Source organism: Monopterus albus, unplaced genomic scaffold (genome assembly GCF_001952655.1).
Source record: "Monopterus albus unplaced genomic scaffold, M_albus_1.0 scaffold113.1, whole genome shotgun sequence".
In the NCBI taxonomy this organism is placed as follows: Eukaryota; Metazoa; Chordata; class Actinopteri; order Synbranchiformes; family Synbranchidae; genus Monopterus; species Monopterus albus.
In genome coordinates this window covers 205,590-232,190 of record NW_018127993.1, presented here as the reverse complement: position 1 = coordinate 232,190, position 26,601 = coordinate 205,590, and the positions used below count along the sequence as shown (strand labels likewise).

Sequence of the window (26,601 nt, the reverse complement as noted above, 5' to 3'; positions counted from 1 at the left end):
CTCAAGTCCATGACTGCAATATGCACCTCCCAGCAGATGCTGTGCGCTTGATGTTGCAAAATACAAGGTTCCTTTCTGTGCTCTAGGTGTTTCCCAGGAGCCGCTGAAAGACAGTTTAATGATGAAAGACAACATGCTTGGATGCTAGTGTTCTGTTTCAGGTCACATGGGAAAAACAGGCAGAGCCAAAGCAATTTTAGGTCTAAATATGGAGGACTAAATATGACAAGATTGCCACAAATGGGGCAGAGGAAATATGAGGCCTGATGTGATGACTTGTCACATGCTGTCACTTTTCCCTTTACTGGAAACCAAACTGTAAACTCGACCATGCAAGTGAGAGGCGTTGCCAAACGCAATGTGACTCACCGCCTCGGAGGAGAACAAAAACCTGCTTAAGATCACTGTGACATCCCATGCAGTATTTATGGTGCAGAAGATTTCAACAGATTGGACTGAATACAAATGTAAAAACTTGGGCAAAAAAGCTACTGAGTTACTCTGCTAGACAAGTCTTATAAAGTAACAATCCACAAATGTTATTCCCATTAGGATTTATGAGCTCAGGTGAATCCAGCTGTAAGCTCATCTGGAAGGGAATTTAAACTGATCCCAAAACTGGTCTCTGTGAAGCAGAGGGAAACAGCTACCCTGGCTCTGAGCAAAGGTAGAAAAAAATCTACCTACCAGCAGCTCTAAAGCTCCCTAATTAACATGTTCTATCTTGTTTTTTTAATTTGTACTGCCGAAGTTGAAAATGACATCTTATGATTTTACAGAGGGTTATTGTAAACTAGTTTGCCTCCAGTAAAAAGCAGCAGACTAGCTTTGTCTACCAAAGTAAAAATGATCGCATCAATTAAAAATGAATATTCATTACAAAATAAAAAGCAAGTGGAACAAAATATACCCTCTGACGCCACAGTGTGATGTTTGGTGATCCACACTTGATAATGTAGTGACTCCTCACAGGGCTAGGTATTGAAACGCTGTAGCTGGCAAGCAAACCATTTGGCTGATCAATTTTCATTCTCTCGTTACGACAATTAGTACTTATACAGTATGTACAGGTATGTGCAATTACTAAACTATCCATTTCTTCTGTATATGGATACCAACAGAGCTGAAAAGCTGAAGAATATGTTCAGGTGTTTTGGATTCTTATCTAATTTTCTTTCCTTGATTAACACTGGTCTTGATTCACCATAAAAACCCAGATATTACTGTAACAGTTCATGTACAAATACATAAGTATCCTTATGACAACAGCCAGTGCTCACTTAGCCACAGCAGCCCCAATAAGATAGGTCTCCTGCACATACTGCTGCATTGTTAGAAGCAGATATAATGGAAGCATCACTCCAAGCTCAGACCTACCTATCCTTTCATCTACATTCTCCAGTTCTTGTTTGTGTCTGAGAACGAGACACCAGCAGAGTAAAGCCTTCGAGCAGCCACATACGCTGCTCCCAGAAATAAGCACAGACACACGAAAACAGGCCCGCTCTTGAAAACTGTCTGCCTTTAAGGATCTTTATTCTCCATTCCCCAGTTGCCGGAGATGTGTGTAACAGCTTAGACTTACAATAGGAGCACCGCGGGTATTTGTCCACCGAGAGCTGGGCCCGGTAAATGAAAAGAGGGACACGCATACCCAGGAAGCAGCTAATTAATTGACAAGCAGATATTTCTGAATTTATAATCATCAAACAGACTTAATTTTGTTCCCCCACCACCATCCTCGCCAACCAGTCTTCCCAGGCGCCTTACTTAAGAGTCTTATCTTATAAATACAGCCTTAATCAAAATAAATGACTAAAAGCTCTGAGGGAGTTGAAGGCTATACACATTTACATCAGAGGAACTGATGCAATTTAAATAGCCGCCTGTGCAGCAACTTAAGGTTCAAACCACAGAGAATCCTAACTTATGTAATACTTTGTGGGCTTCTTTTGTGTGTGTGCTCACCTTGGTAGAGCTACACTCATAACGGCCAAGCATGTGCCAGCCAACATGTGTGTAATGTTGAATTCCCTTAGTTGGTGAGTGTGTCATAGGTTACAGAATATTTTTTTAATATCTGAAGTGTCACATGATTTAAATGCACTTCACGTAGGTGTTCTCTGTCTGTGTGTTATCTACACGTTTTCTACACGTTTACTAGACATTCCTTATAAAAACCTGGCAGTGACTGATCTTAACGGCCAGTAGCTTACAGGTGCTGCTTCGGTCAGTCAGTAATGTCTGGCTAAGATGAAGCATGGTGATGGATAGATCTTTAAAGTTCCACCTCCGCCCAAGTTTTGATGGATATGTTACTGCTGCAAAGCCCAATACAACAAACTGCACAGACTGTGAAGCCACAACTCTCAACATATAAAAGTAAATCTATAGCAATTTAACACACACTTCAGCTGCACTAGAGTCAGATACAGTATATCCTGCATGGTTCATAGCATGGCTGGTATCTCTGTAGAGCCACACAGTTTCATGATGAATGAGCATCAGCACAAGGTTTGCACAGCCTCCAGAATCTCCTCTGCCTCTTGCCACTGTTGTTAATGCAAACTCTACTTGCTCGTGACATCTGTGAAAACCCCTGCAGAGTTTAACTTTTAAACAGGAGTGCAGAGTGCAGGGTCGATGCAAACCCTGCACAGATCTTCAGTAACACTCAGCATTCAACACACCACCACACTCAGCCTCGATGTTAGCATGGGTTGCTCTGAAGTAATCCCTAATGACTATTCCAAGAATGACTCACAAGCATTTTCTAGCTTGTCAACACAACTAAGCAGCTAAGGTTACTTGGTTAAGGATAGACAAAGACCACCTTGATACAAAAAAAATAAATAAAAATCAAGATCAACACTGCATGGTCTTCAATGTCTCACACTGTATATCACTATCCACTATCCACCTTTACCTCCTCTCTAAGAGTCTCAGTCACACCAAAATATTCCTTGTTCACATCCTCACAAAACAGGTGGCGATGCACTGACTATTTGAGAGCCATATGACACAAGGAATAATAGCTGCCTCCAGTTTGGACTCCCTGTTTAACTCCTTTCCATCAAAGATCGGCATGGTCAAGCCAATTTTCAGTTGGTCAGTATTTGCATGTCAAGGTTTACCAAAGTTCCGCTGTTATAAATGCTGGTTAAGACCAACTGGTGGTGAATGTCGTGCACAAAACTGCCTCCGCCTCTTGCTCGTGTTTTCAGTCCATACAGACCCTAGACACCATTAACACTCCACAGAACCAAAAGTGCTAAAAAGGTCCTTTGTTTGGGGATTATGATCAATAAGGCCAATAAGAAAGCATCACAGCAACGTATGTTGATAACAATGCTAAATATAGTTTTAAAACACTTAATAATGGATGGGTAGTATCAACAACTGAGGCATGTAATACCTACCATACTTCTAATTGCTTACCATGTTGGGTTTAACAGCTTAATGACAACCGTTTCTTTATCAACAACAAAAGTTTGTAGTGTAGTGTGTGTTTTTCCATTCTGTTCAAGTCGACCATGTTTCTGATGCTGGCAGCATTTAACAGTAGATCAAGGCAGCACAGAGTGTATGGTGGTGTAAGTGTGCACATTTATGCCTGGGAGACTGCATGTGCGCTCTGTGAGAGGTAAAATAATGACAGGCGAGAACGGATGGCTGGTGACGCGGTGACGACAACACTGCCACATATTTTGGGCCTCGGGCTGCGCAGCTTTTCCGATCGCACACATGGCTGCTGGCGCTTTCCTCTTCTGTATCTCCAGCTCGCAGCAAGAGGACTGACAGAGTGAGTCATGGTTTAAACAAGCGAATCTTTTGATTAATTTTAATGGCACTTGGTTAAAAAGTTTTCCACTATGAGAAGATAATCTTGTCCCTTATTGGATGTTATATTTTATGCTCACACGCTTTGAGATTATGTTTGATACTGAAAAATATTAAGACTGGTAACTGGACTAGTGCATTTTGCAGCATTTTTAACTGTATGATTATTTCCTCTGGAAAACCGCGGTTGCTTGTGATGAGTGCTGCCCTTTTTACAGCCGATGGGTACTTGTACAAGTGTGTAGTGTATTTATGTGTGTGAGTTTGTTTCTTGACTGCAACTGAAAACTACAGTCAGCAGTAAATCCACCGGACATATGGCAGATTTATATGTGATGAAAACACACAGAGCTTATGGAAATGAAGGACGCACATGCACACCATCATACACCCTGGCACCCTCTGCTGCACCCTGGGACACCAGCTCAGGCCGGAGTGAGAGCCAATTAAAGTTGTTTAATCTAGAGAAATGAATGCATTTCTTCCCATGAATGTATGCATATTAGATGGAGAGAAAAACGGCAGCTTGCGTGCCACCGTCACACTTTTGGGTCATGCCAGTTGGCTTCCCCAACATGTGACAGCGGTGAGATCCAGACAGAGCAGCAACAAGAACATAAAAGAGCAGAAGGAGAGAACACGGCAGCCAAGGACTACCACTTCTACATCAAACGAATGTTGTCACAACAGAGCAACAGAGCTGTCCCTGTTCGCTGTGACACCATTCAGCTGCTCATCACACTGAGCGAGGCAAGTGGGAAACCTACTGTAAGTCAAGCAAGCACACTGTTTATTAAATAAGAGAGCAGCAATGCAGCGGTGGCAGCAACAAAGTGAGCATACTGTAGGGTTTCAAATCTTTGTAAGCAGCATGAAAAAGCAGACTTTTCTCATCCCTCCATGAAATTGAATGCTGGGGGTGGGGAAATGAAGTGTGCCTTCCAATAATAGTAAAGGCAGTCACTGAGGCTTGCACTTGAGAATATTGATATTGAGAGGTTTGCGCTGGAGTTTGAGTAGCACTGAAAGAAACAACAAAAGTAATTATTTGCTGCTATTATTTTATGGTTGGTACAGCATATTTCTTTAATGTGCAGCTGAGTGAAAGGGAAAGCTGAGGTCAGCTTAAAAAGTAAATGCAGAAGGAATTATTCTGAATCACAAAAGTGAATTACTTTTCAAGAAAATTCTCTTATCCATGAAAAACAATCATTCTGCAAAGAAGACACTTTCCTTTTGATAACGTAATGTCTCTCAAGGTAAAAGTCAACGTTGGCAAAAGAAGCTAAGTATTCCGATCTTAAAAGTAATCCTATGATTAACTGCCATAAATGCTACAGTCTGTGCAAAGACAGATTTGTATCCATATGTTGCCAATTTAGCTAACAGTATCAGATGAATCGACAGAAGTTCTGAAGTTGTTCTAAAATTTAAAGAAACAACTAAACGGTCAGCAGTCACACTCTCGGCTGAAAGACCTGCTGCCTGTGACAGAAGGAAAACAGGAGGCAAAAGGGAGTAGGAGTGTCAGACTGACAAACCAAACAAGACGGCTGTCTCCTAGCAGATACCGCATGTGGGCCTGTCGGTCGCCACCACGTGCCACTCTCCCCGCTCCACACAGGGAAACTGAGGCAATATACCCCATAAAATAGTCACCAAAGTTTTCTCTGTTTAAAAACCTGGAGAAAGAAGAGGAAGGAAAATGTGCTTTGGATGAGGCCCCTGAAAGCTCTTGCTATCAGGTTTGCTTAGTGGGATATGAAGACCAGAAGGGGCTCCATTAAATGTTCATGCAAATGTCCCCTTAAAGCACATCAGTCTCCATGGCAAAAAAAAAAAAACCCTAGTCAACAAAAATACAGTTTTTGCTTCTATTCTAAGTGTAAAAACAATGCCTTCACTTTCACTGCTGATGCTTGATTTGTCATAACACCAGCAGGTAGTGCTGTTATGGTGGGTAAATTACAGAGTGACAGGATAATTCATTGCTCTCAACAAGAACACTCTTGGTGTTTTTCCATCAGCACGGGTCAGCCCAGCCGAGCTGAGGCGCGTGTGACTGAGCTGCTCCCAAGTCAGTGTGTTTCAGTTTGCACTGCAGTATAAAAGCTTGGAACATGAAGCCCTTGGTACCAGGCATCATTTTAACTCATCAAAAGACCCAGTGAGAGACTCCATTTTCAAATCTTGCTGCAATGAAACAAGGGGTGAAAAGTCAAATCTGGATGTGTAAGGACTTTCGCTCTGCACAACATTTCAGCCAATCGTGTTTTGATGAGCCAGCTCTGTAGAAGGTGGTGCTTGGCCCCAGTTGGCCCTGGGTGGAAGCAGGGCCGGCTGAGCCCGAGTCAGCACGACTACCCCTTGCTGCTAGGAACAGATGGAAACGGAGGCCAACCCATGCCCACCCAGCTCAGCTCAATTAAAATGGCTGATCCGTGCTGATGGAAAAAGACCACCTGACATTTGAAATCAAACTGCTGTATATTTATCGTCATTTTAAAAAGTGATATCAGTCGCCAGGCCATACCAGCATTGAGCGCTGAGGCTAAGTGAGAATATCTACTCTCTCTTGTGCCGACGGGAAATACATCATGTGTGTGAAACAATCGTGTGTGAAATTCCATAATTCAAAACCCACACATGCAAAGAACGAAAAAGTTCAAGGCAACAGAAAAGTGATGTATGGAGTTTGGGTGGGCAACACTAAGCGCAGTCTTCTCAAATGTTATTTACTGCAACCAAGACAAGCAGCAACCTCCAAGCCTTTAGACAAGGCAGGGTGGCACAGGTTTAAGTCTTACAAAAATCAGAAAAGATAATTAGCTCCTAATTAGGCTGCATGAGAGAAGTGGTGATTCATTAGCAATATTTGCTCCTGAAACAGACAGTGCTGTCATGGCCATTGTATTTGTGATGGCTCTGTTGCCAGGATGTGTATTATGTAAGGGATGTAAGCATGGCCTGGAGTGTGGAATGAAAATATGCCATTAGCTGCCACAGCTACAGTGCAAGGCTTCAGCACAACACAATTAGCCAAAGTCCCTTTGTATCTGAGGGAAAAGATCAAATCTGTTACCAGTCTTTATGTAACACATTTTATAATAGACTCCATTCCTGATCAAGAGTCTTGACTCAGGCATCTCAAGAAAAATTCATAAAAATCAAGTGAACATATGGCTGAAACACAATGGATGTGACAGAGATGCCTGATGACACATGGAAACACAAATGCTTGTGTGGCTTGCAACCTTTGGGCAGCTTCCGACAGCAACAGAAACATCTTTAGATCACTTGATAAAGTTGGTTAGCAACATCTTTAGTTTGTACGTCTTTTGCATGTAATAAGGCATAAATCGACTCCATCACACCAGGTAAAAGTTGTTACCATAGAAATTCTACAATATACAGTAAATACCATAAAGTCCAACAGAAGAACAAAAACTCAAGATGTACACAATAAACAATAGTGAAAATAAACAGAGAAGCATTAAAGGGAAATAGAGTAAAAGGCTCATACTGCCCTGTACTGCACTTTCATACTGTACCCATAAGAAGCCTGAGTGCACAACAACCAGCCTGCCCTCGCCTAGACACACAAAAAAAGAGCTTTTGTGTGGCGCAAATGGTCGAATTTACAGGTACAATGACAGTTTGAAGGATGTCCTCAAACAGCCAAGGCTTTCAGCACCTTTCAGGGCCTATCTGCTGCAGAGCCATGGCCATAAATAAATACAATAATAACCTGTATATGACTAAAACTCTGTATCTTTACAGCCCTTTGTGTTCAGTCAAAAACATCAAACGGTTCTGATCTTGAAACATCTCAATGTCAATGTATAATTCACCTCTATGTATGTCTTAGACTTCCATGTGGGCACCAAATTCAGAGCATTGCTGTTATTGCTGACAATTATACAGCAAATTAAACCATTCCATTAAGAGCCCATGTGTATTCCAGTGGTGTTTTTTTTATGAAAAGCGAGGCAGCAGTTTGCCTTATAAGTCAAATCCTATGATGGAGCAACACCATGATAAGCCTAGTGGATGGTGAAATCTAATCTGAATCCCAGTGTTTTTTGTCTATGAAAATGACTACCTTCTTATCGGCAGAGTGGTTATTTGAGCAGATTCTCGCTGTGGCTTAGCGAGGGGACTCAATCACTGCTGCCCAGTGACAACCCTCACTTTGGTCCTCTCCCTCTCTCACCTTTTTATCTGGAGGAGCGGAAATGAAAGGATGCTATCTGGTAGTCTCCACATTTTCGGTTCAGGAGATGGAGAGAGACACGGACATTTTCTTTTTGGCCTTAGCTGTCAAACGAGCTGAGAAATATGCTGGCAGTTTAGGGACTCTAAATTAACGGCAACTAAAGAAAGGTATTATGAGGTAATATGTGTTGTGACAGTCATGGTAAGATACCACCAAGAGCACTAGGTAATCAGAAGAACATCACTGCATCAGATTACCAAGGGCTACATTACAGCTCTGGAGAAATTAAGTTTTTTCAAATTTCAGTTAAAGGCATACATTTTCTAAACATTTTGTGCATATTGTTGGGTTGTTTATTGTCCCTACAATGCGTCTGGAGGCTACTACACACAGTGAGTGGAGATACTAATGGAATCTCCTATAGGCGGATGATTCAAGTTTCATGACAGTATGTCCAACAGCCATCAAGACATTTCACTCCATAGACCAACCTCATGGTGGCACTAGATGAAATGTCAGTGAACTATGTTGTGCCAGTTTCCGGATACGACTCCGTAGAATACATAACTGAAGGGGTGTTCGAAGACCATTTTTCCATTATCAAGAATAACTGGGTAAAAAAGGAAACAGATATGTGTGGTGGAAATGAGGAATGATGGCACTCACCTTTACACTGTCTCCTCTTGTCAGGATTTCCCACAGTGTGTGTCGAAACTTGGTTAGATCCATCTGATGGCCTCCTGCTAACAAAGCCTGTAGGATAAGAAGTAAGAAACAAGGTCGTTTTCAAATACTTCAATCAAAGCTGGAAACAATTGATTTCACTACCAAAAAAACGTATGAACACATTCAACAGCAGTGTTTATTAGTGCCATTACATTTTCACTATATGTATAGTTTAAAATGTTGATTCTTCCCTCAACTCCTTTTGTGTAATTTTCCTTACATTCAATTCATATGATGATTTCAGCTGTTTTGTGGTTCGTCCTCTTTGTCTGGTTTAATGACTTTTTTACATCTCTTCACAAGGGCCTGTTTTCTTGCAATTACACACACAGGTGCTTGTTTTGGACAGAAGGAAGAAACACTTGTCAAGCTGCCCTCCCTAAGTGCACGTTTTTACCGTCATGTCTAGTTTTAAACCTAACGTTTGTAACCATCTTTCATCCCCAGTTGTTCCATCTGACAACAAGCTAGCTAAATGTGGTTGCTAGTGCCTGGCAGATGACAGGTGAGGCGACCTTATGTCATTCTGAAGCATTCTGGGTCAGGCTGAATTTTGTTTAAGGTCCAGGCAAATTGCATTTGGGTGTAGATTTGAACTAGACACCTACTGAGTATGTGGGGGTCTAAAGCTCCTGTATTTTTTACAGGCCCTCAACAAACAGCACTCTTTCTTATCTTAAAATTTATTAATACATGACCTGCATCACAAGTGTACACATTGCTTCAAAAGCACATATTCATTCTGACACATACAGTATCTCAGGATGCACACAAGCTTGGACTCTTGCAGTTACCTAGAGGTCCAACAATTATGGGCTTATAAAAAGTGCATTACATAACTGATAATATACTGCACATCATCCATCTTTCATCAGCTCACCTCCCAATAATCCCTGCTGCCATCTCTGCTTATCTATTCAAGTCACTCTCTCATTAAATCAGTTTTTATAGCCAAACGGAAGAAGTTTACTGCTTATGGAAGTCAAATTCCATTCATCACTGAGAAGGCTGTTGTTATACAGATATACTGCATGTTTTAATTCACTAGAGGACAAACATCATTACTCCTATCTGAATAAACACAGGCTCCTGCAGAAAAACAGGAAGAAAAACTGACAAGTGAATTAATATGCCACCTTTTGCCAGCTGAAATGGAAGTCAGTGAGGCAGCGCGTACCAGTGGATGCCCATCAGTCACAGAACCTTGTGCATGTCCTGGGAAAGCCGAGAGTGATGCTTGCTGCACATGGGAAGGTAAAGGATGGGGACGGAGGGGCGGAAGGTGGTGCAGCTTTCAGTGTTTATTCATCTGAAACAGTGTCCCCTGGAAGCCATTTTGGCAGCGATGTATCACAGCAGGCGCTGACCTTTAGATACTATGCACAATTAAGCTAAGCTAATAAACACAACTGTGGTTCTGGGCATTTGGACTGGAAGGCAGGTGCTGTGAATCATCTTGGACGTGAGAGGCAAAAAGTTCTTTTGTGCTTATGGTGGGAAGCCTTTTCAAAGCCAAACTGAAGTGTGTTTGTTTAAAACACACAAAAAAAATTATGTGTGCACTGAGAGGAACTGAGCTGAATGGAAGTTTTCTTTGGCATTAAAGTTCAATCTTTAAATTTATAGTCTGTAAACTGTATCTGGACTGCAATATCTGAGAGAGTCGACTCTATTAACATTCCAGCAAATAAGCTCTACACTTGATTTGGAAAAACTAACGCAAGGTCTGATAAAACAGTATGCAAAGATATTGCCTTACATAGCAAGAGAACAGTGGAATGATCAAATAGCACAGCATGGTTACATATTGTACTATGTTATTTGATTGATCTAGCTACTCCCAGCAGCATAGTTTCTACAAATACCACTTATATCACCTGGCAAGAGAATATTGGGTTTCTAGTTGGAGTTATGAAATGTATCACCTTGTAAATATGTAGAAACAGAACAAACAAAAAGATGAGATATCTATTACCATGAACCCACACAACTGAAGATATTAGTCCTCCCACACAGTATTAAAGCATTTTCAGATTGTATGTGCATACCGAATGTATACATGCATGGGTGCAAACTAGCATATGGAATAAAGCTGCCAGCTACCTATGGTCTGAGCATCTCTGTCACTCGATTTGGGCTTTTATCCTTTGCTCAGTCAAGTACCCAGTGACAAATACAGCAGCAGCACAGCATGTTGTTCAGACAGAAAAGTACTCACTAGTGATTCCTTTTTGGGCACTAAGACAGACAAGGATAGGGACAGCGACCAAAGGAATAGAAGCCTAAGGGAGATTTCCCAAGATGGCAAAATCTTAGCTGACACTGAATGGTGCCTACAATCACCTGAGCCCAGTGGTCCAAAGTCAGATGGCTTTCCCTGAAACTTTTCTTGTTAATTCCAGCTAAGATCACTGTGGAATAAGTGAGACTTGAATCTCAAGTTTAATTTGGTGGCCAGAGATTAGTCAGGCAAACCTGACACTGCTCTGTGGAACAGTGCTCTTCTACTTCAGCAGAGAGCAATGGAATTCAAGGCTGTGGAAAAGTTTCTGTTAAAAGTTACTGTATACTTTCTTAATATAACAGGAAATAAGCAATTAGAGTTTCCCTCTAAATCCATGAAACTGGAAGGAGGAAATGAGAGTGTGACAGCAGGTGTGAAGGCCTCAGTCCTGGCCTTCAACCATGTGAGGGCCTAAACCACCACCACCAGCAGTAGAATTGGTTGGGTAATCTTTTGTTTTCTTTATTCAGGTGTGTAATTTTAAATTGTAGGTAAAGGATAGGTATTGTTTGATACTGGACATACATAATCGATCAATGAGCATGCATGTTTGATTCATTTTGTATTGCTAATATGTGCAAATCTTCTCTTGAGTTACGGTGTGTTTCCTGGTCCAAGGATGGGGGGATGTTGTGACAAAATATTGGACTGAGGAGGTGACAGGGTTAAATACCTCCCTCTAGGCCTAGACTACACCATGTGCCGGATACAAGAAAGGGGGCAGTTGGGGGGGGAAGGTGTTGTTTATTTGTAATTTATGTTAAGACATTATTTGTTAAGTTATGTTGTTTTTTTGGTTTAAACGAAAACATTTAGTTGTTAGCAGGCTGTCTGTTTAGTGTCTATTAGTTGATTATTTTGATAGTGTCTTTGGTCTACCCTTTGTGTGTGTTATTGCTTTGGTCAGCCAATATATACAGCATGCAAGGGAACGTTTTACAAACTAAATGCATGTTTACAATAATTGTGACTTAAGCAACAGCTGATAAGCCACATAATAACAGTACAATGTACAGTCTGATTAGACTTCAACATTTTGCTCTCTGCTGCCTTCTAAAGCTCCTAAGGACCGTCAAGCTTCACGCCACCATGAATGGTGGTCTCGTGCCTGGACTGGGAAACCACCTACAGTCTGCATGCTACCATAAGTAATGTACATTACATGTCCTTCAGGTAGTAGCATTCCTTAAAACTGCACAGATATTATGTAGTGTGTCATGTATTCTCATTAGGTGAATATATAATCTACAATCATATTCTAAGATGGCTCAATGTCTCACTCGCTCTACTGTCGACAATTATTCAGTATCAGACTTAAAAAGGCAATAAAATTGACCATTTATTTCATCTTTTTTGTCTTAGATGTCCTAATTATCAATGCCCTTATTCAAATATACATCACATTTATGTCCTCTGTTCATTTTATGTTGAAATGTTGTCAAAATACTGTATTACTATAAATCTGAGAGAGGTTGTCCTGATACTTTAGTGTGTGCAAATCCTTTACTATCAGAAATGAAGTTCCCAAGACCTCAAAGACCAACTTAGCATCCGGAGACCCAAGTTTTCTAAACATGCTTGTGTTGCCTACAAACTTAGTGGCACAGCTGTAATTGAGAAGAAATTAATTAAAAAAAAACATGTTTGAGATTCAAATCGATGAAGCAGAAATGCCACATCCTCCCTTGTTGCAGCCTCAGAAGCGTGATGGATTTTACATGTTTAATGTTCCTGTAGAGTAAATCTTTTTGGGTTTTGGACTCTTAGACAAAAGGCTATGTGAATATGGCACCTTGGGCTTTGACAGACTGCTGTTTATACTGCAAAGTGCAGTTTAGTCTACATGAATAAATCAAAAATGAAACTAATCAATTACATAATACTGAACAAAAAAATCATCAAAATACTCATTTTCTATCATATATTCAGCACATTCAATCTTTGTTTTACTGTAAAACAGTTTTATAAAAATATCCCTTCAAACTTTAAGGTTACAGAAAGTAGGTTATGAGAATTATTTACCTGTAATAATATTAACTGAATTTACACAGGCCGTCTACCAACAGAGTTATACCAATAAATCTCATTTTCTGCTTTTAATGATGTGTTTGAGGTGTTGTTGTTAACCATGCTAATGAACGGTGCCTCTTTTCTGAAGACAAAAGCGAGAAGACAGGCGGATGGATCGATATACGTATAGGTTCACATCAGTCTATATTTTGTTCAGTATCCAGGCCCAGGGAACATTTCATAAAGGCCATAAGGGTCGGTTTATCACGGAGCTAAATGCCAATGTAATTATTAGCGTCTAGAGATAGTGGAAAGGGAAGCACATCCTGCGGCAGTACACCATATTTAATTAATAAATGTCACTCTTTAGAGAGAGTGAGGGGAGTGTGTGAGAAAGAGAAAGAAGCAGGAAGGGAGGGAGTCAGAGTGACATTACTGATCCTGACTTAAGTGCACAGGCACACAATGCACCCTGGTGAAATGCACTCTAAAACAAACACAAAGGAGACTGAGCACATTCGTTTAGCCCTTTGTTACAAAACAATGCAACAACATTACCACATTTTAGTTCCAAGGCAGTAGAGTGCATCTTAGCTTGCCCTGGAAAGAAGTGTTGGCATGTGCAATGTTTAACTAAGACCACAATCTTCTGCTAACCTGAACCCAGAGATTCTATTTCCCTGAAGCCCAAACTTTAATCATGTCAGAGTTGTCACAATTTTAGAAAGTGAAAACCACTGCCTGCAAACACTCTGCTGATTTTCTCAGTGTTTTGAAGAATGTGTTTGTGTGGGCATAATGTTTCTGTACAATATCTTGGCTGATAATTCAACACAAAGGTTCTGTCTGCCTATATTGTGATATATCATTTAATCTAGGTGGCATTATTTCCTCCAGAAAATTAAATAGCTCATACAAACTAGTAAACCCTGTCTCCTAGAAATTAAGTTTATATACTAGTCATTTTCAAAAGCAATTCAGTTTGGAAAAAACATAATGCTCTCTGGATTTTGTATTTCTTCTCTACATAATGTGGAAATGCTAATTAACATGTCTGGCAAGCTGTAAAATGTCCATACAGAATGTATAGGGTAAGGGTTAGGGCAAGACTGTGGCCTTGGTTTAACACAATACAAGTCCAACCTGACTTGACATACATGTTTACTAGATAATTATTTAACTGAAACCACAAGATGTGTAAGACAGCAGTATAGAATGCTGTGCAATAGTCTTAGGCCGTTTGTTTTACCAAGGTTGTAATGATAATTTACATTTATTTCTCATTCTCTGTATTAAGATATAACCAAGAAATAAATACAGGAAATATGTACACAGTATTAAAAACAACATTTTCAGAACCAAATGGCTTCTACAGTCCAATGTCAGTGTTTTGTGTGACCTCTCTTCGCACTTTGCACAGTTTGTATTCTTTGTCTGTCTTGAAGTCTTGAAACCATGACAGACCCTCTACCACGTTTCAGTGAAGGCTGCGAGCACTCATCCATCCACCTGTCCAACTCTTCTTCTCACATACTGTCGACGACCAGACCTGAACAATTCAGACTTCCATTCATCACTCCATGATCCTCTTTTCCACTGATCTTCACTCTGGTCTGCATATCTCAGCCTTTTCTCTCTGTCCCCCTTCTGAAAAAGTGGTTTCTTGGCTGCTGTCCTTACACAAAGGCTGTTCCTGATAAAGCTTCTTCGGATCAACTTGGCATGCAGCTGAAGCTGCCAGACGCTGAGTCAGGTCTTTTCTGGATTTCCTCTGGTCTCTCAAAGAAGAGACTCTGACAAACATCTCATCGGGTTTTGACAATTTTCTTGGTCTTCCACTCCTGTTTCTGTCCTTGACCTCTCTGGAGTATTCATATTTCTTTACAACAGCTTGAACACCACATCTTGATGATCCAGTTAGTTTGCTGATTTTTTTCCCCCTAACATTTCTGTTTTTTTAAATACTGCTGTGTTTCACATACATTGACTTTTTTGTGTCAGGCTGAATGATTGCCCCCTCAGTCCAGGGGAATATTGAAAAACACACATGGGAAAGCTGATCGGTCCATTCAGTGTGATAAGTAATCCAGCTAATTTGTTTATAACATTTAATGGCTTCAATCAGTGCTGCTGAAGAAGCAAGAGAGGGTCAGGAAGAGAGAGATGTGGGAGAGGGAACAGCAACAGCCAGCCCCTCCCCCGTCCTTCATCATCATAACATTGCTAAAACAACAAATCTAATGGTGGCCTAAGACTTGTGGACAGTACTGTAGATCTACAAGACTGGCCAGTATGTTTTTAAAAATCTTCATACAAAAATGTCTTCTCGTAGCACTTTGGCGTTTCCCGTCATTTAAACTGTCTGGTATCTGAATTCTAGTGATGTTCTAGCCAACTTCACTGAAGTGCAGAGAGGTGCACACTCATGCCACTACTGTTCAGCAACAGAAGTCTGAGTCCCGGTGAAGGTCAGAGAGGTCGGGTGTCCTGTCTCTTTGCGTTTCCTGCTGTCAGGGAGTGTGCACACAACAGGCAGCTTGTCACGCAGGACGCATGCTCCCATGACGCCCCCATGCTTCTTTGTCACTCCTTGTCCCCTCAATCACAACCCCTCTCTTACAGAGCTACTCGATTCAAGACTACACCTGGGACCCTCTCGTCTTGGCGCCATTTCTGTCATTGGATCAGCTGCTGACTCAAACCCTATATCCCCTGTCTTTTGTTCTCTGCCCACCGATTAACTGTGAACTGCCTGGAGAACGGAAAAAGAGTTGAGGCAGCTGTGAAAAAAGAAAACAGATCAAGGTCCTGGAAGGCTATGAAAAAGGAGATGTCTCTAAATGTTTCTTATGCAACAATTTCTATCCCTCTCACACATTTCTTCTGAAGGCGACGCTCCTCGGCACACAGAAGTGGGTATTCTTGTTTGGAAACAATAGCAGGCGTGCTTCTGAGGCAACTGTTAAGCTATTGCAAAGCAGATGCTTTTTTCTCTCGCCAATCAATTTAACACCTACACCTCCCCTCTCCTCCTTCATGCTGGCTTTGGCTCATCAGTTTTAAATGGCATTCTTGCATTGTTCTTTTGACTCACTCAGAGGACAAGAAATGTTTCTGCAGAAGTAACAGCCCTATCAAGTCTTAATCACCAATAGGCTGGGTCAGCACAGACAAACATAAAGCACCGCATGACAGCATACTGCAAAAAACAATAGCACATTGCTGCAGCACATGAAGACACACTGGTTTCTTATACTGTTTTAGAGGCATTTATATTTCAGTCTGTAAAAGCAGGATGAAGACTCTCGCGCTAGACAGAACTGCAAGGGAAAAAGCCACATGTGTCTGACTCTTATCCCTGGCTTCTCCAGAGCCTGGATGAGCCTGAGCCAGCAAATGTCAGTCAGATAAAGACCAAGCCTGACAGACAGACACAGGAGTTTTGTCATTCTCTGTGTCATCCCTTTGCTAGCAAGCCCAAGCTTTGCTGGTCCCCAAAGCCCCGAGCCAATGGGGGAAAGAAAAACTCTCAGGTTGAATGTCTGGTTGTGTAACTGCTCCAAGTGTTACAATAACTGAAACATTGAGGGCGTGCACTATTCTGGTGCCACCATGGCCTTTGAGAGTGTTCATTATTGTCGTATGTGCTGCGCAATGGGGTCACCATGAAAACAACAAATCACATCAACCAATTCCCCAGTAAGGGTATGAGGTCCTTCAAGGAGCCAGTAGACTCTCTGTGAGCAGAGGGATTTTGAGGTAACCTGATATTGTAGTTCTATAAAAACTGAATTCTGCAGAACATTACATTATATACATTAAATATTTGTCACCAGGGTTATCACTGCCTGCAAAAATTCATCAAACAGTCACTCAGCCGCAGGTTGCACCAATCTAAGGTCTCAGCAAGGTAAGCAACTCCTGTCTGCTATGCATAGAAAAATACTCACAGCAGCTGCAATTACTTTGACTCACTTTTTTAATAAAAAATGTGAGCTTGTACCTCTGCCTTGCCTCTGATAAACAAATGTTTGCTGCAGTATTAAACCGCACCTTACTACCACCAGTAAACCTGGACTGAACTCTTAAGGACTGAAATTTTAATGTCAAATCATCTTTAAAGTATATTACCTACTCCAACTATACTGTAAGAATGTAATTCATGTACCCGGTATAGAAAATAAGCGGATTATATACTTTGTCATTAGTGCAACTTAAGAATAACCCTCTAAAATGTTGCCAAAATGTTAGGAAGACGGAGACTGCTCCCATAGCTAAGACATGCTTTCTGTTCTTGTGATACCATATAAGATCAGTTATCAATGCATTCACCTGTGAAGTACTAGCATAGATTGTCCCAGAGGAAACCGATGTCCTCCCTGGACGCTGCTCACTGCACAGTGTGTTCCCTGTTCTCAAATGCTGCAGTTACATGGGTGAAGCATCAATAGTACTTGTCAAGTGGTTAAAGCTGATAAGAATACAAATGACTGCCTTAAGCTTGCTTCAAAGCTGGTTTGTCAGTGCAGATTGAAAAACAGGCTTTTCAGCAATGGAGTCAGAGTGCTACGAACACAGCTGTATGAACTTTCTGAGGTCTAACGCTGTATTATTTATGCACAGTGCTTTATTGTTGTTTCCACTCTTTTTCACTTGTTAATTATTTTGCTGAACTATCTTTAAGAAGAAAGCCAAAATAGTGACAAATATCTTGTATATAAACAGACAGACATACAGATAGACAATACACTTCCTGATGTAAAAAAAAAGTCTGTCAGGACTTATTACCGCAGTATAAAGCCATGCCTCTTCACTTTGCTCCTTTCCTCTCTTGCCTTTGACCTCCCACTGGTTCCATTACCTGCACGACCCGCACAACCTCTACAGTTACATAACAAAACTCAAGTGCAGAAAAGAAGAAGAAGGAGAAAAGGCGAGAGATTGTCAAGTGTCAGGTGTGCAGCCTGAAGCAAATAAAAAAGTCTTTCACAGTTACCACCCAAATCATTGGGTGTTGTACCTCTCCTCCTCTGCTTCCCTCAATGTCCTCCTATCTCAAAAGAACATGACACATTACAGCATTTTTTAGCAGGTCAGTTTTCTGTCTCAGCTCTACAAACCGCATATCACTCCACCTCTGGTTTCAGCCTGTCACATTATATAACTTGAAAATACTCCAGCTGGGAACCAAAAATATGACACAGGTGATGGGAGATGATGAATGGCTGGGAAAGGGGGGAAACGCACAGACAACCCTCTTTCCCCACCATCCCACCAGGCCTTTAACACATCTTGTTGGAATACAGAAACAGACATGCAAAGTACATACATGGCTCCTGGTGTTTACTGCCACGATTCTGCTCGCCGCCACACACCTCACTCCAACATCTAAGCTACAGAGATCATAGCTGTGCATGGCTTACCTTAACTACTGTATAATAAACAAGCAAACACCACGTGGAATGACAGGCCTGTGCAAGCACTGTAAAACAACATCATGGCCTATATCCATACACAGCCCATGTACAGCTTAGGTCTGCAGATATTAAATTAAACTTCTAGGTTACTTGCAGTGACGTAAGAACATTCACTGCTATAAAAAAAAAGGCATTTCAGTAAGTCAAATACAGAAGGTTAAAAAAGACTTGGTCCCCTCCAGACCCAAGAATCTCCTCAGGACACTCAAATTAAATCCTTGAATCACTGTGAGCTTACAAAACCTCCCCATCAATGTATGAAGAAGAAAATTCTTGGAGGCAGATGAGCACTGTTCATTTCGGAACAGGAGGGATCTCTCTCTCTCTGTTTTTTGCTTCTTGAGCGCACAAGGCAGGGAGACAGCACCGGAGGCCCAGTCCATGACAAAACAAAAGAATAAATGACCTGTGAATGTGACTTTCCTTTTTTCCAATAGTTCACATTCAACTTAGAGGCCTGCTGCCCCCTTCTGGAAGCTGCTGAGACACCATCAAGCAAGATAATGTAATGCCTGCCTTCCTATTCATGTGCCTGGGATTTAAATTATAACCGTACAGTGTCTTTGGTGTTGATTAAATGTGCAGCAATTACAGTCAGGATAATATATGGACTCTAGATACACTGAGCAGTTTATTATGCTGCATTGTATAAAAAGCCACTGCATGTAGCACTTTAAAAGCCTACACGCTGATTTAATATGTATCACTCCATCTATCTCTTCACTAACACCTTGCACAACATACCATAATACAACTTCATTCCTGCCTTTAAGATTAAAAAATGCAGAAACCTGGCCTCTTGACATACAAAAACAGAATGCAAATATGCAGGGGCCCCCTCTCAAGTGAGATTTTAGTGTTGGCTAAGGCCAAATGTCAACCAGCTCAAACAGATGGTGTGAAGAGCTGGCCGAGTGGCTGACCTTGGCTGTCGGTGACTAGGGGTGGGCGGGCAGCGCCATGCAGGCGTGTTTATTATCTGTGCATTGGTGGCTGTTGTGAGCATCAAGACAGAAAGGTGAAGTCGCATCAGGTCTGCTTGCTTTACAGGTGCTTTCTGGCTCTGTGGGACACCGTCAATCTGTCACTATGACAGAGAAATGTCAGAACCAGATGGACGTCATACAAAAGGTTTTTACTGCTGATAACCGTTGGATAAGCAGGACAGCGTAATACTTATTATTGTTATCATGCGACATGGCAATCATTTTTTGTTTCCTTGTTTTTCCTATGAAATGTCACAGTTTTCTGGAGGCCCTCTGTTGTGTCGAATGGAGAATGTGAATATATTATTTTTAACCATGAATGACTTTTTTATTATTAACTCTTCAATTAACTATGGTCTAAAAATTTGTGAGAAAATAGTTTTTTTTTAAATGCCATCACAATTGTTCAATTTCCAAAGAAGAAAAGCTCAAATTCACTTGTTTTGCAGAGAATGTAACTGTCCAGTGAAAACAGTGCATCTCTGGATTTAGTCATTTAGAATTTTTCAGCTAAACTGAAGAATTAAGTGCTTGTTTATGGTTTTAAATAACTCCCATACTTTTGAAACTAAAGAAAGCATTTAAAAACCCACTGAATTATCTCAAAAACACATTGTCACAAAGCAAAAACAAGGCTGGGACAATATGTAGTTTACAGCTGTGTAGAAATTTAAGAACATTATGTAAACTTAGATTTAAAAAAAGAAAGAAAAGAAAGTCTTTTTCTATCAAGCAGTAAAAATCTGTATTTTATAGAGGTGTAAAAATACCAAAAGTCCACAATACAATACTGATATTGAAAAATTAAGACCTTTAAGGTGTCCAGGCACCGCTACCTCTCAACTATACTACAGTAGCTACCATGTTACCAACTAGTGTCAGCTCTTCTACTGTTTCTAAAAACCCCTAGGGTTCGAGCCAATATTATTCGACTGTGTGAAATGAAAGGTCTCCATACAGACTAGCAAGGCGCTGTGGGGATTTCCCAACCTTTCATGCACCTACAGCAATGTTTTTCATGTACACACTTAAAAAATGAAATTCCCCCAAATTTGCTCTCTTATCACTACTAGGAAGGGCTTGAGCAATTTTTTTTTTTAATCAAGGGTTTCTTACGTTCTCCAGTTCAAAAGAAAATCATATTCTACACTAGGTCTCTCTTGATTTCTGGTAGACTGAACAAGGAGCTTTGAAGGCAGGCAGGAAGGTAGTAGATGGATAAGTGAAATTCACCTCTGAACAAGCGCCTGCAATTTCCTGCAGCCCTTTTCACCAACACATACCTACAGTCCGAGCTTGGTCACACATCAGTGTCTCTGAGAATGTACTGATCTACAATTAATGCCAAAAAACGAGGACACTCCTGTGTTTGCAAGATGCTTCTAAGAGCAGGTTATATGCAAATGTTTCAGCTTGAAATTATATCCCTTCAACTCTATGCTGTGTATAGCGTGCTGGAAAAAAAGAGACAACTCGACAAGACATTCTTCTTGGATACCTATGATTACTTCCTGAAGTGAGTGAACTTGAATCTACATTAGCAGTGGTTTCTACGGGAAAAGATGTCTCTAACATAATGATACAATACTGAGGCAGCCACTTCGAAATATCCCCTTTCCCTCCAGAGTTGAGGGCTTCCTTTGATCATCAAATAGTTCTACTGAAAATCCACTCTGTTCTTGAATTATCTGGGCCGCTGAAGTGGAAAGTGAATTTTCTGTGGAGGCCAAACCTTCTTAAGAGAAAGGAAAAAGAATAAGGAAACTAATAAAAAAGTGTGAAAATGACATAAATTGAATAAGTGTGCCAAAAAATATATATATATGGCCCTTTTCTGAGTGCGACAGAAGAAAAGTAATCAAGGTCCTCAAGCATTACAACTGAGCATCGATGAGGAAATAACTCTTTTTCTTTCTGTCCCCACATATACAATAGAAAACAGTATGAGGAAATAGTGTTATGGTGTTCACTCAACAACTGTGGTACTTACTCATCAACCTGAAAGGATTTATACATATTTAGGCAAGGCACTGGCTGTGCATAACTGCAATGTTAAAGTTGACAGAAAAAGTACTTAATAAAGAGTTATAAAGCAAATGCATTTATCTAAATCCGCTCAACACAGAATTTAATTCTTATATGGTACAACAGTTGCTGCCCTTGGACTGTGATTAAGGTGCTAACACGCGGCCGTTTGTCAGTTCTAATGTAAATTGCCTGTTAGCTACTGTCAGTGGCACCCTGTTTAATTTGCCCAGCTTGATCACCGTTTGTTGTGGTTGGAGTTAAGTGCGCATTTTCATATCCATGCATATTCATACTGATTCATCCTCGTCAGATGCAGCTGAATTCATTAGGAAAGCCTCCCTGTTAGCCAGCAGAAACAACAAATCAGCACTGATTTTTTTTCTTCCCGTCCGTGTATGTTTCTCATTGGTTACAGCGGTGGTGATGTGTGGCTGTTTTCTGTTTTATGTAACACCACAACCTCCAAACAGCTTCTCAGGTTAGACACTTCACAAGCTAAAATTAGTAAAGCAATGCAGGATGCACACTGTCAGCCCTAAAAGAGTGGAAGACAATTCTACTCTAATCATGAATACAAGGAGCTTAATTTCTGTAAACACATTTTCAGCTAAGTGACAACTAACTTTTCCAGCCCTGCAGTGGGAGAACCCAGCAGATAGCTTTTTTCTTTTTTGTGCATGTGTGTATGACTGTGCATACCAATTACAACCCCAAATCAGAAAAAGTTGGGACAGTATGTAAAATGAACAAAGAATAAAACTGATAAGGTATCACATCAAATAATGTGCTGCTGTATAGTTTTCAATGAAATAATGTGACACAGATGGTTACAAAACACTATTTGGTTTCAATTTTGATTTTACATAGCGTCCCAACTTTTTCTGATTTGAGGTTGTTCGTACCATTTAAAGCAGAAAAGGGAGCGGGAAGAGACAGGGGGAAAATTGAGCTCTAGCCATTTTGTTTACCGTCGGAGATTTTGATATATCTGCTGCCTGGTAATAGGGAGGCTCAACAAGTTTAAAGTGAAACAGACAGCCACATTCTCGCACATTGCTGCTTGAGGGAAAATCACTGTTGGGAAACTGTGCTCATCCTGTTCAGAATCCAAATGAATGTGGAAGGGACGATGTGAGCGGAGAAAACAGCGAAGCCAGGCAGACAGTCAACCCAAGCAAGATGCAAAAATCACAGAGAAGATGGGTGTAGATGTTTTTTTGTGTGTGTGGATGGGTGGGGGGTACACCCTGGACATTGTATGCACAAGTATGAGATGCAAACTCTATAATGGTGGTGGTGTGCAATAGAGTGCTTGCGACTTGCCATAAATACTCACTAATGCGGCAAACGTGTATTGATCCACAGCTGAAAATAGTCCTGTTTGAGTAACATCTGAATAAAACTACAGCGCCCAGGTGTTTTTGTGACATTTCAGCATTTCCTGTCAGGTCCATTGTGTAGGAGCTATGGCACTGCCCATTGTGTTCTGCAGGTTGCCTATAATGTCGGGAATCTCAGATTTGAACCATATCCTCCTGTTGCACTCACTATGAAGTCACCTATTGTCTATTAAACAGAAATCATTTGATTTTGTCACGTTTATCACATGATTCAATATAAAGCACTGATGCCATCAAAGATGTGTTAATTTAGTTCACACTGCAGAAGAATATTAGTACTCTGTATGACTCTAAACGGCATAAATAAAAGGCAGCTTACCACTGCTTCATCCTCAGACAAAACCCGCTCCGCATCATGGACAAGTGTCACTTTAGCCTGGACTTCATCCACCGTAATACTGTGTTTTAAAAAAACAGATAAAGATTAGAACCATGTGAATTAATGTTGGTAATTTGGTGCAATGATGAGGAATGTCTCAGTCACATCTTTTTTTGGTCCAGTGTTAAATTCTCAAACTACATTTGTCTCAGTCTTGAGGAGAGCTGAGTCAAAGTCCTTCTGATTGTTTACTTAATTCTTATTAAATCCTTATTAACAAAATGTGTTTAAGTAAATTGAATTGCTCAGTTTAAAGGGCATTTCCAGACAGATGTAAACCTTTTTGAATCCATCATATTACAACACTGTAAATGACAACCTGTATGGCAGAGCATCTGACAGGAACCTCATTCAACCTCATTTGCTGTAGTGGGACTTAGGTTTTTTTGAGTAGGAAAAACCCTGAAAACAGTGAATTAAATACTGCACTTTTTAACATAAAGCACAAGCTTTTGGCTTCACCCCCCACCCCCGCCAAAACAACAAAGCATTTTGTGTACAGGCTGTTTAGATTTACCAGACTTATCAATGAACCACTCTTCTGCTTTTCTCTGGAGATAACAGAAGAATGCAGCACTAGCTAACTCATTACATATTAAAGTGCAAAACAACCTTTACTTGTGTTCCAGTTGATATGCCGGTGTGTGAACATTTTCATTTGTGGGTGAGCCCATTTTCTAGGTCGCTTTGGGCTTATTCAGCTCTGCACTGACTCAGATTCTCAGTCATTTTAGCCTATCTCACTCTGAGTGGCACACAACACAGTGCAACACAGCACAATCAAAATCACAAACAGCAGTTCTTATCCTTAGATAAGATTACAGTTGGATCTTTTCTTCAGCCATTCCTCCCTGCTGATGTTTTTCTTCCAAAGGTTCCACCTAAACTAACACTACTGAGCGGAGATAATGACTGCATAGCCAAGATCAATCCCAGGAGTCCATCAAAAGTAGAAGAGCAGGTAAACATACAAAGCGAATAGCTTGTTCCACTAGAAAGGATCAATGCTCATGGTAAGTGCTGGAGAAAAACAATGGCTGTCTCCATTGTGAGGTGGCACTCTGAAACACCTGTGTGAAGATAACCAGCTTTGGCCTCAATCAAAAAGGGCATTCATACGAATATAACCCAATGTATCATAAGAGCGAGTGGTTTGCAACACACACCTACAATAGGTTTGACTGAGAGAGACTGTAATAAACATTAGGGAACTCACTGTGACACTCACCCACTGATAAATCCTGACAGAGGGAAGGGGATAAAAAGCACAACCTGTTTGTGGGCCTCTGGGAGGCTCCATCGTGGTTCATTTCCTGAAGCAGTTGGCAGACTCTATTTATAGACCAGCATACTTGTACCAGTTAATCCTGCACTGGGTGGCCAACTGCCTGCCAGCTGGCACTGTGGGCTGCACTTGTGTGTGGTGCTTGGGAAGGTTCAGAATGAAATAATGCTGAGAAAGTCCACATCTTAATAACCACTATATTGGAGAGAAATACTTTTAGACTGGTCCTTTACTTCTAGACATCTAAAACTACATGTTCAGGATTTCTCAACCTGTTAAACCAAAAATCTAACTTAATATGTGTATTTAAATACAATAATGTTGATCAGCTTTGTGTATTTCAGAGTGGATTCATAACTTCATGGAAAAAATGATGACATTTTTGTCATTAGGCAATTACTGTATTGGTGGCTAAATGGACATAAAAATGAGATTAGTTCACAATATAAATGAGAGCACAATTATCTGTGAATCTGCATTACAGATAATTAGCAATGCCAGAGGATTAAGAATGGGGTAGTGTTTTGCTTAGTGTCATTAGGGACAAAGCCAAGAGCTTTTAGTACAAGACAGAGTCTGCAATGTGCATGCTAATCTGGTTCAAAGTCAGAAAATTGACTGGCAGTGTGCAAGCATGAGGTGTGCTGGTGACTCTCTACTTTGCATTCATAATAACGGCAGCTAAATCAAGCGTGACACTTGGGTGTGTGAGCTGCAGAGCCTTACAGGAAAAAATGGCAATGTAGCATGCATATACAAAGCCTCCATCCACATCCTGCTTTATTCAAATGGACATCAAAACATGTCAGCCAGCTCGTCGAATCTCATTGACTGATGCCCTGAAACAATGGCTGTATAGAAACAGGCAACATTTACAGATATTTCAGCTTAGCAAAGTGTTTGTTTAAATGCAGCCTGTGGAGAGATACTGCTTGGGATGGGGAAGATAGAGCGAATGGTTGGAAGCAGAGCTGGGGAGGGAAAGGGCACATGGGCTGAATAATGGTACACATCCAGGCGCAGGAATACATAAGTGGGCACATAGTGCTCCCTGGAAAATCGCTGCACAAGCACTTCATCCTCAGTGCGGCCATATGTTTTATAGTACTTTCAGTTTACTATGCCCAACCCCGCTTCTTTTCCGCGAGAATATGCCCAGTTATCTTAGGCAGTATTGATTTTTTTTTTCTAGACGTGGTGTGGGAAGGCAAGGAACGTGAAGGTGGGGACAGCAGTGGAAATAAAGCATGTGGGGACACACTCACTGGACACCGTGCACTGTTTTTCTTCAAGCCACCAACATGTTTATGCATCTTGCTGGAAAGCAAAAAGAATGTCATTGTCTTTAAAGCTTGCAGAGGTTAAACATAGCTCATGATAGCATGTTAGTCAGCTTGGGTGGCCCGGGGGAAGCTGGCAGACTGGGGAATGGGGGGTGGAGGATTCAACGATGCAAATGAAACTATGAAAGTTTTCTGAAAAACAAACAGGTTGTAGGACTTTCAGACAATGGGATAGGTGTGCTTAATTCAAAGTGATGAGACTTCATGGGGGTAGTACATGTCAGAGGTAGGAGATTCAAGTCATGACTGATTCAAGTCAGGCTTAAATCACAAATTTGAGGACTTGAGACTTGCTTGACTAACACTGGCAAAAGACTGACTGGTAAATTGACTTTGACTTGAGACAAATGACTATTTTAGATGGTTAGAAGATACATTTTGTTCTTTAAACACAACTAGATGATTTCTAACCCACCAGAAACCGGCAGACTGGGAGGGGGCAACACGGGTCGCAGGATGCAGCTATTATGGAGGAGACTGCTCTGTGGTACATTTTCACAGCTTGACCAGAAGCAGAACAGCACTGGATTTCATAGCAATCTAAATACCGTGACAGAAGCCAGTGAAATCCTGAGAGTGAAACTGTTTCAGGATCAGTACTGACCTTCAAGAAAACCTAATCAAAGA

General features: G+C 40.9%; 1 protein-coding gene across 1 annotated transcript in view; it reads right to left on the bottom strand.

The window, feature by feature from the left end:
- The window catches only part of LOC109966538 (glucosidase 2 subunit beta-like), a 142,866-nt gene that overhangs the window by 96,903 nt on the left and 19,362 nt on the right, over positions 1-26,601 (bottom strand). The window contains exons 8-9 of the mRNA XM_020611440.1: positions 23,287-23,365; positions 8,723-8,809 (exon numbers count right to left, since the gene is read on the bottom strand). Coding sequence (XP_020467096.1) covers positions 8,723-8,809; positions 23,287-23,365 — 166 coding nt within the window. The remainder of the gene's footprint in view (positions 1-8,722; positions 8,810-23,286; positions 23,366-26,601) is intronic.